The sequence below is a fragment of the Alosa pseudoharengus genome, unplaced genomic scaffold, assembly GCF_046254945.1.
Source record: "Alosa pseudoharengus isolate Yale_2024_CS ecotype anadromous, Long Island Sound unplaced genomic scaffold, YU_APseudo_1.1 YU_APseudo_1.1_scf_18, whole genome shotgun sequence".
NCBI classification, from domain to species: domain Eukaryota; kingdom Metazoa; phylum Chordata; class Actinopteri; order Clupeiformes; family Clupeidae; genus Alosa; species Alosa pseudoharengus.
Window position 1 is genome coordinate 13,418,310 of NW_027468650.1, and position 10,987 is coordinate 13,429,296.

Below are 10,987 nucleotides of genomic sequence, written 5' to 3' on the forward strand. Positions count from 1 at the left end.
AGCAGCTTCCCGACATACATGTACAGTATAATAGCCCTCCTCAAGCATATGTGTGTGTGTGTGAGTGAGTGTGAAAGCGAGAGTGTGAGTGAGTGAGTGAGTGAGTGATGTGTGTGTGAGTGAGTGAGTGAGTGAGTGAGTGTGTGTGAGTGAGTGTGTGTGTGAGTGAGTGAGTGAGTGAGTGAGTGAGTGATGTGTGTGTGAGTGAGTGAGTGAGTGAGTGTGTGAGTGAGTGTGTGAGTGAGTGTGTGAGTGAGTGTGTGTGAGTGAGTGAGTGAGTGCGTGTGTGAGTGAGTGTGTGAGTGAGTGTGTGAGTGAGTGTGTGTGAGTGAGTGAGTGAGTGCGTGTGTGTACCTGTGCCTCGCACACCAGCAGCTCCCCGATGTAGCCCTCCTCCAGCAGCTCCTTCATGCGCACAAACGCGGGCAAGAAACGCAGCACGTTTCCCATGATGCTCAGCAGCTTTGGGTAGTACTGGGCGGCCGACATCATGCGGAAGGCGTCCAGAGGAGTCGCCGTGCGGTCGCAGATCACATTCTTCCCAATACCTTGAGAGGAAAAACAAACAAAAAATAAGAAACTGAAATAGGGGTGTGAAACATATCACACAGCACACACACATTATGAAACATCACTTCAGAATAGTCGCCAGAGACACAACACAGTTAATGAAGGACAACTGGACTTGGAGTGGAGTGTGAGACACTCTATGATTGCCAATGTGCATTAGGGTTTAAGTTCATGATTTTTGGGATTGAGGTGCAGATTATAGATTTTTTCTCTGATATCTCTCTAGATTCTATTCAATTTTGCTGGTTGCCTGCCCATAAATCGCTGTCGCGTCGCCGGCCGTGTGTGTAGGCCTTAAGTGGGAGTGTCTATGGGAGGTTGGATTAAGCTTAGACAAAACACATCCTTATCCTTGGTCTTACTATGTCTCCTTGATTACACGCCAACACGACACAATGGATGTTGGCCCACTGTGTCTCAGAACACATTACAGTGCGATGACCCGACCCAACCCAAGTCCACCCAGTGAGGTACGGCACGCGGCGACGACGAACTGGGACGTGACTAGGAACCGTAGACGGAGGGGTGGATTGGGTCCGTGCCTCCATTGTTCTGCGACCCAGCTGAGAGGAAGTGGCCGTCCCGCCACGTGAGGAGGGAGTACGAGCTCACACCCGCCGCCGCCGCCGCCGAGCGAGCGAGCGTCACCACTGCTGCCCTCGTCCCCGTCGCCATTCTCATCATCAGCAAGGGCAGGAAGAGGCTGGCTGACGAGAAACAGGGTCACGGCACTTCAAACGAGACCTAATTAGGAGCTTCCTCTCGCTGCTCCAGAGGCAGCTAAGCCCCCCCAGAAGAGCGGAGCTGAACGGCTCAGCGGCGGGGAGTGGAGCTGAATATTGCATGACTTCCAATGAGCAATGGGACTGCAGCTATTCAAAGGAGCATGCAGAGCAAAACACAATTCTCCACTCACATCAGCATGACCCATCACTGGAGCAAGGCCAAACCAATCAATCCAGAGCGGCTAATGCCGGATTTCTCCATTAAAGCTCAAGGGCTTTCTGCAATCATTGATACGGAACCTTATAAAGAGATATGTAGTAGTATGGAGCATGAAGATACGACACCTCTTAGATGCAGAGGGCCTGGCAATCAGTGGCAATGGCAATCAGTGGCAATGGGAATCAGAGGCCCTGGGAATCAGTGGCAATGGGAATCAGTGGCAATGGGAATCAGTGGCAATGGGAATCACTTAAAATCCAGAGCATCACTGACAGCTACAGTCAGGTATGCAGACCCCCCTGACCTTAGCCAAGGTTAATTATCCAGGCTGTCAGCACACAGTAATTGACAGCAGGTCAAATACGCTACAGTTCGAAGAGATGTCATACAGTGGGGGGGGGGACACCCCCTTAGCACAGACACGCCCTACACATGCCTTTGGGACAAAATATTAGTAATCTTCTAGGAACACTACGGACATAGGAATCTAGAGGTACTATAAGCCTACACTATAGGGACACTATAGAGGACAAGGATATTATAGAGGTGTTACAGACTAACTTAAAAGTATTATACACCATCATATATACAGTACTGTAACTACTATAGAAGTCTTACAGTATTACTATAGTTCTTTTTCATAAGAGCTGACCAAAGCCCTGCCCACCAGCCAGCCAGCCAGCCAGGTCACCCAGTTACTCCACAGATTCACACGACGTGGCCCCCCCGGCCTCAGGAACAGCAGCGACACAACAACGACAGCAACCACAAAAAAAAAAAAAAAAAAAAAAAAGAAAAAGAAAAACCTTGTAGGCTAATCTACCATTAGTTCCCTGTGGCAGAGCTCAGGCCAGAAGACTAATCCCTGTGATCTGACCCACTTCTCTATGGCAGCAAAGGGACTGAGGAGAACACACTAAAGAAAGGAAACAAGCCTAAAGCCGTGGCAGCAAGGCTACTCTGGGGTGAATAGCCTTGGACTCTGGCCTGTCTGACCGTGAGGGAGAGATCGCAGGACACAGCACAGGCCATGCTCTCTTACAGTGCACCTATTTAAAGCACTACAATGCAACATAAAGAAAAGAATACATGGGGACACATCTTTTCAAACCAGTGTTTAAATGGTCCTGTCAGGATTGCGACACCCTTCACACTAAAGAGCAAACCTGAATTAAACACTATTTAAAATACAGACTTTTTAATATAGAGCTCGCCTCAAGTATCCGAATCTGGTTTTCACATGCTCCTCAAATTGACTTGAAGCATACATAGTCCTGCGACCAGCCATTTCCACAAGGTGCAACGGCTATTCAGCTAAGCACCTTTATGCTCTAGGTCAGTGTTTTTCAACCTTTTTTGTGCCACGGCACACTTTTGACACTTAAAATGTCCCACGGCACACTAACATCCTGTGTGAAGAAAAAATAAACATACCATAGCCTAAAATTTCAAATAATACACAGATATGGCCTTATTATGGCTTCTATGCAAGACCTACTCAATAAAACAAGCACCCTCTGTTTCATTTGTAGCTGACTATATCTAATTGAATTGTTGTTATGAACTGGATATGTGATGATTCTGTGAATACTGGATATGGAGCCCCCGTTGTACAATGCCTGCATACCACAAATAGTGCAATCATACAATCAATGAGAGCATGTGCTTATAAATTCTTTGATGCAACAGTTGCTTTTCTGGACCAGTGAGTGACATTTGGGTAATTTTCTGCGGCACACCTGATGATCTCTCACGGCACACTGCTCTAGGTCAATGTTGATCAAAGTGTGGTCCGAGGGCCACTGGTGGTCCGCAAGCTATCCCAAGTAAATATAATATAAAATATAATATAGATGAGTTTTTTGCAATATTGATTCAATACTCAATACTCAAACAGTTCTGCAACACTGCCTATGTAAGCTATGCCAGTTTAAATCATATGAATCCTCTGACACAATAAGCAAGGTGCAAATACAATAAGCAAGGTGGCTCAGTGAGTAGGCCTACTGTGTAATATACGATTGAAATAGGTCTACTGTGTTTTTTTTCAGCTAGGTGATCTGTGAGGTTTCTTTTTATTGGTTAAGTGGTCCTTGGTCTGAAAAGGTTTGACAAACACTGCTCTAGGTCAAAAGCCTAACAAATTAGTCTGAGCAACTCATAAGTCACCATCTACATCTACATCACCAGAATACACCAGTTTTTCACGGCAATGTTACAGTATAAACAACATCAATAAGTGTTATTGAGGTTGTTTACAAAACATATATGGCTGTTAATAGTCTTCATATTGAAGTCAGTCCAGACAGTTGACACAAATGCTAAACCCATTACTATAATAACCTTTAAAATGGCAAAAAATGGTCTCACAGTTGATTATTGAATGAATATTTATGCAGGCCTCCCAACGCACTACAATTCTTAGTAGGGATACTGAACCATACAGCCTTGGAGAGAGTGTGTAATGTATTGTATGCATTATATTTGTATATTTTATGCATACTGCATATCTGGTAGCCATTTTGGCTCTGAGTGCTGGAGCCACAGACATGGGAACATGGGAAACTGTCCTGTGTGTGTGGTAGCCATTTTGGCTCTGAGTGCTGGAGCCACAGACATGGGAACATGGGAAACTGTCCTGTGTGTGTGGTAGCCATTTTGGCTCTGAGTGCTGGAGCCACAGACATGGGAACATGGGAAACTGTCCTGTGTGTGTGGTAGCCATTTTGGCTCTGAGTGCTGGAGCCACAGACATGGGAACATGGGAAACTGTCCTGTGTGTGTGGTAGCCATTTTGAGAGTCTCTACAGTAAAAAAAAAAGTAAAAGAAAAACAACGTATACACTCCTCCAAGGGCAAAATGCCACTCACAAGAATAATCACCCAAACAAGAGACAGAGAGGGAGAGAGAGAGAGAGATGGAGAGAGAGAGAGAGATGGAGAGAGAGAGAGAGATGGAGAGAGAGAGAGAGATGGAGAGAGAGAGAGAGATGGAGAGAGAGAGAGAGGTTTGGCGCAAGCTGCTTCTTCTCTTTATGCTGAAGGGCATCACGCTCATACATATGCAGCAGGTACGGGGAAATCACACACGCGTGCACACGCGCACACACGCACACACACACACACACACACACACACACACAGCCTTGAGTCAGACCTGGCCTGAGTGGGAGCCATTATGGTTCTGACAGCTGGAACCACAGAGATGCTAGAAACTGTGTGTGTGTGTGTGTGTGTTTGCAGTTCCAACGGCTGGAGCCACAGAGACAGAGCAGTCAAAGAGACGGGAAATTGTCCTGTGTTCGTGCATACATGTATGTGTGTGTGTGTGTGTGTGTGTGTGTGTCATTATGTCTCCTACGGTTGGAGACAGAGTGATGGGATGCATAAAGATGCTGGAGAGACAGACAGAGACGACAAACTGCCCCGTGTGTGTGTGTGTGTGTGTGTGTAGTGGCTTTACGGCTCTAACAGTTGGACACATATAATAGAGACACGGCTGTCACATAGATGCTGGAGACAAGACATGGACAACTGTCCATTAGTAGCCGTTGGAGCCGCAGAGATGCTGGATGCTGTGTGTGTGTGTGTGTGTGTGCCACTACAGCTCTAACAGCTGCACACAGAGACACAGAAGGCAAACAGAGATGCTGGAGCCACAGACATGGGAAACTGTCCTGTGTGCGGTAGCCATTTTGGCTCTGAGCGCTGGAGCCACAGACATGGGAAACTGTCCTGTGTGAGTGGTAGCCATTTTGGCTCTGAACGCTGGAGCCACAGACATGGGAACATGGGAAACTGTCCTGTGTGTGTGGTAGCCATTTTGGCTCTGAGTGCTGGAGCCAGAGGGAGAGATTTCCTTTCACAAGTGACTGGCACACAGCAGAAGGTCACAGCACTGAATTATCACCCCGGCAGGGAGGAAGGCCTGAGTCAGTGAAGCCGCAATGACCATGAGGAAAACTAACACGGGATAGGACGAGCGTGAGAGAGGGAGGGATGAAGAGAGGGAAGAAGAAGAGTGAGGAGAATGTAGAGAAAAAAAGAGGGAAGTGGGGTTAGGTGGAGGAGAGAGAGGGAATGAGAGACTGATACAACACACATAATGAAAGAGAAAAAAAAGAGAGGGAGAGAGAGGGGAAGCTAGGGAGAGAGGAAGATAAGTAGGGAATAGGAGGGAGAAAGAAAGAGAGGTGTGTTGGAGAGAGAGAAGAAGCTAGGGAGAGAGAGAGAGAGAGAGAGAGAGAGAGAGAGAGAGAGGTAGATAATAGGAGGGAGAAAGAAAGAGAGTGTTGGAGGGAGAGGGGAAGAGAGATGGCGGGGTGCCGATTGGTGTGCTCGCTAGGCTATCACTGCATGCTCCCCACCCTCTGCTCACACATCACACACGCTAACACACACGCACACGTACACACACATACCGCTCTCTCAACCACACCTACATGTACAAAACCACCCACCAATACAAATAATACACACGTACTTAGACAAGGCTATTGTCTATCACACGTACACCAGACACACTCAACAGACACGGCTATCTCAAACACAAACACAGGCACACCATATGCCATCAGAGGAACAGATCTTCCACCACTCACCCGGATATAAGAAGCTGGACTGTGCTGAACCCTACTTGGACCCCCTATGGGGTCAGATTTGTCCCGCTCTCTCGCTGATCATACTGCAGAGCTGGGGAAGTTTGCCCTTCCCCCCGTGGTGACGCGAGTGTGCCAGTCTGTCAGGTGTGGCCCCGGGGCCTGGCCTGACCCAACAGGAACCGCCAACTGGGATCACACCAGCTCCTGGCTCATCAATAATACACACCACTTTCTTTCTGTGTGTGTGTGTGTGTGTGTGCGTGTGCGTGTGTGAGTGGGAGTGTGAGCCTGACCCAGTGCTGTCACTTCAAAAGCCCTGAATTTCACAGCTGCTGCAGGGGAGGATGATGATGCTTCTGCTCACCCAAACACAAACAGGCATTTCAAAGGGCAGTTTTGACACACACACACACACACACACACACACACACACACACACACACACACACACACACACACACACACACACACACACACACACACACACACACACACACAGCTTCAAACTTCTGCTCTCTCACTTCAATCCCTTCACATGATTATTTACTTATTTTATTATTCCTGGATTCTATCGGTGGTTGACTGCATGTCCTACTTTTCCATTGAAAAGAAAAAAAAAAAGACAAAAAGAACGTGCATGTCAGATTCACAGTGCAGACACAGCACACTGCTATCATCATAGACGCCTGCTCAAGGCAGTGTGTGGCTCAATCTATTTGAGCCTGACTGTTTAGAAAAACAATTCTGTGAAAAACAAAACAAGTGTCAGCGTTAAATATGTCACCGTATCTTATGAAGATAGTTGATCCGTTGAGTATTCGAGTATTCTTTGAGGCACTTGTGTTATGAGCAGCGACAAATCCCTATCACGGCCATTACTAGTCACAAGTACTAGTACTGAGTGACCATTTTGCTGCCCGGTGTCTGTGTGTGCACATAAAAATCAAATGTGGTGTATCCATGACCATTACACCCCAACACATTCACAGGTCCTCTTCCATGTCTTCCATTTAAAATTGGACCACTGGGAATCAAGGTTCATAAAGCTCTCATTAAGACTCCTGTAATGTACTACAACTCCCATGAGCCCCTGCTATCCTCCTTCCTCACAGCAGCATGCCCCTTCCAAAGGCTGACTGAGGCAGTAATTGGCAGATAATCGGAAGGTGCCCAGACCAGTAATTGGCTCCATGCCGTATCGATGTTCTTTAACAACCAGCAGTTTAATTGGACTGTTTCCACCGACATACGAGTCTACACACGCTGACTCGAACGAGCTGTTTGTCATGGCGAGATCTCTCAGCCATTTTGGGTATTCATAATGTAGGTAACGATGCACCACCTCACCCACGCAGTCAGAGAGAGTGAATAAGTGAATGTGTTCCCAGGAGAGTCACAGCTGTTGTGTTAGCCTTTCTATGAGAGCTCACATGAACCCCAGTCTCCCGGCACCACACAGCAGATCCAATCACTCTCTATATGCAGAGTACAAATCAGGTGTGTGTGCGTGTGTGTGTGTGTGTGTGTGTGTGTGGGGGGGGGGGGGGGGGGGGGGGTTTGGAGTACCTCAACTGCCTCCATCTCACAGCAACCCCCCTGGAAACATTAGGGGCAATTAGTCCGACTTTAGCACAGGAGAGGAGAGATGAGAGGAGGGAAGAGAAAAGAAGAGGAGGAGGGAAAGAGAGATGAGAGGAGGGAAGAGAAAAGAAGAGGAGGAGGGAAAGAGAGATGAGAGGAGGACAGGAGAGAAGAGAAAAGAAACGGATAGAGAGGAGAGGGGGAGGACAGGAGTTGAGGAGGAGAAAGCACTTAAAACCACAGAGGTAATTTCCCATCAGCTCTGACCTGACTCATCACTGCAGTGGAAATGGAGGGGCTAGGAAGGGGTTATGGGGTGAAAGAGTGCACTAACAGAGAGAGTAGGAGATAGAGAGAGAGAGAGAGAGAGTGCAAAAGCACAATATTACTAGTCAGAACATGCAGTAGTCATCTTTATTTCCTTTTGTGTCAACATGCTAACGTGCAGCTACAACCCAGTCATGTGAGTAAAGCTCTGACTTGGAGAGAGAGAGAGAGAGGGAGGGAGGGAGGGAGGGAGAGAGAGAGAGAGAGAGAGAGAGAGAGAGAGATATGCAGGGCCTCTTGTAACCCAGGGCCCAGCAGCCAGACAATAGCCTGACACCTAACCTAACCACACACACCTGAAGTCCTGAAGAAATACTGTCCTGGCATGTCAAGGATGATTATGTTTACTGCCACTCCTTTTCAGCACACACACACACACACACTGCTGAGCACACATGACACATTTAAATTCTTTATTTGGATTAGACAGTGTTGTATAAAGTACTAGAAAGCAATACTTGAGTAAAAGTACAAGTATCGTACTAGAAAAAGACTTTGGTAGAAGTGAAAGTTACCTTTTAAAATATTACTTAAGTAAAAGTCTTAAAGTATCTGATATATACTGTACTTAAGTATCAAAAGTAATTTTCTGATATTTAATGTACTTAAGTATTTGAAGTAAAAGTAAAAAGTAAAAAGCAAGCGGTTTTATTTTGAACTTTTATTGAGAACTTTATTTTGGCTTTTTTATAGTAAAGCATAAAGCATATTCAGGGTTCCCAGGTTAGGTTAATCTCACTCATCAAGAAATTTCACTTTTGTATGAACTTCAGGTAAAAATGAAAAATAAATAACTTATTTCTTTTTTTTAACAAATTACCTGCTTGTAGGGAGAACATTTTGGTCATGTGGTATGAGCATTTCTAGGGCCCAGGTCACCATCTCACTCTCACACACACACACAGGCCACCTATGTCCAGCAGCTACTAATATGCCAGTCATTAGTTGAAACTGAAAAGGTGTCTGTTCATCTTCAAAAGAAGCTGGTTTTCAAAGTTGCCAGAATTCAGTGCCCGGGAGTTTCAGGCCCAAGACCGGCCCACGTTTTCCATAGTGGTGGAAATTGGATAAATGAAGCAACATTCCAGCTATTACTATCCTGTAGTTTTTATTAGTACCATGGTTCAACAAATGTGTAAAGGTTATATAATAATTCACTTCAACTGAGAAGTTAACAAAAATGTTCCACTATTCCACAAGTTAACAAAAACAGAAAGAAAGAAAGAAAGAAAGAAAGAAAGAAAGAAAGCCTTTGAAATGTACATGTAGCCTATCCCACGCTTCCACAAAGAGGCATATTGAACTACTGTTTAGGCTACATGTTTTTTGCATGGGTAGTCTATATTGTTGTTTAGTGATTTAGCCTACTCCTTTACTACACCCTCTTCTGAACAAACAAGGCATATAGGTTTATCATGTAGGGTAATTGCTCTTTCTTACATTAAATAACTTTAATTTATCCTCTCTACTTGTCCCTGTAGTCATGGCCTTCTCATCACTAATTTCGGGCACATCATTTTCAGTGGTCGACTGGTTGATCTTCTGCTCAGTCTCTCCTGGCCACTTTCTACCATCCATTCTTCCTGACGCTTGTGTCTAGCCTACTGTAGGGCCGGCTCAGCTATCCGTATCTGAGAAAACTTTTTGGAAAAGACGGGCTATGGACCCAACCAACTCTTTTGGGAGGGGAGAACTCCCTCACGTAGGCTACAACCCATGCAGAGACATTGGGGTCATGCACAGAATGCGGAACGTGTCCTACTTTAAGAAAAGATAGACTAACGTGACAAATGTCAATATTCTTTTCCTCGACCAGCCCAAAAGTGAAGCGGCCCACCGGGAATTCTCCCGATTACCCACCCCGGGCCTGATTCAGTCTTACACTTCCTGGACTGAAGACAAGTCCTGCGATGCTAAATAGCCTTTCACAGGCCGCTGAGGCAGGTAGCGGAGTGTTCAGCTACACAGAAAGCTGCCAATGTACATAAACATTTATTGCAAATACGGCCACGGGTGTATGACGTTCTCTTCACCACTACCCTGTTCACCGAGTTCACCACTATCGTCGGGGTGGTCGTCTATGATCACGGGAGGTCCTCCATTAGGTGCTCGTGCTTCCATGGCGGTTTCAGTTGTGCGTCCTCCTCCCTCCTCCTTTAGCAACAAACACGCGCTGAAATAGACCGCGCGGAGCGTGCGTAATGCAATCTAGGAGCAGTGTTTCGCCAAACCTCCCTTATTGCAGTCGCACACATTTCTTCTAATTTTATGTTTTAGTAACGAGTAACGAAGATGCTTAGTGGAAATATAACGGAGTAAAAGTATACATTTTATCTAGGAAATGTAGTGGAGTAAAAGTGAAAGTTGACATAAATTTAAATAGCTAAGTAAAGTACAGATACGTGAAATGTCTACTTAAGTACAGTAATGAAGTATTTGTACTCCGTTTATTTGTACATTACAACACTGGGATTAGAAGATAAGCATATATCATGGCATAATCCAAATGTGATTGAAAGGTGTACAACAGCAGCCAATATCCAGTCCATTATGCACATTAGGGGTAAAGGTGGCACCTACGCCTCCATATGTAGAGGCTACCAATTACTGCTGATACAGAGCAATATCTTGTCAGTTTCTTGGCCTTGTTCTTATGTAGTCCGCAGATCTGCAGGCCTCTTACACACATCTTGTGCACATGGCCTAAACTACCAAAAATGAGGGCAATGATTTTACAGGAGTAGCCAGAATTATTAAAAACATTGTACCATGGTTGATATTTTAACAGTTTTGAAGCATAGCAGGTGTCCATGTAAGCATCGAAAGAGCAACCAATTTCTATTATTGTAACGGCTTTGGTGTGTTCATTAATTACAACTATGTCAGGTGTATTTGGTAAGTTATTTATGGCAGTTTCCAATGTAGCGCACTGTTCGTGTGTGGGGGAGAACCAGTCTGTCTTG

The 10,987-nt window shown here is 45.7% G+C and overlaps 1 protein-coding gene across 1 annotated transcript in view; it reads right to left on the bottom strand.

Annotated features, from left to right (window-relative positions):
• gfod1 (glucose-fructose oxidoreductase domain containing 1) overlaps positions 1-10,987 on the bottom strand; it is a 41,706-nt gene that overhangs the window by 6,800 nt on the left and 23,919 nt on the right. The window contains exon 2 of the mRNA XM_076290274.1: positions 355-548. Within this exon, the coding sequence (XP_076146389.1) occupies positions 355-548 (194 nt within the window). The remainder of the gene's footprint in view (positions 1-354; positions 549-10,987) is intronic.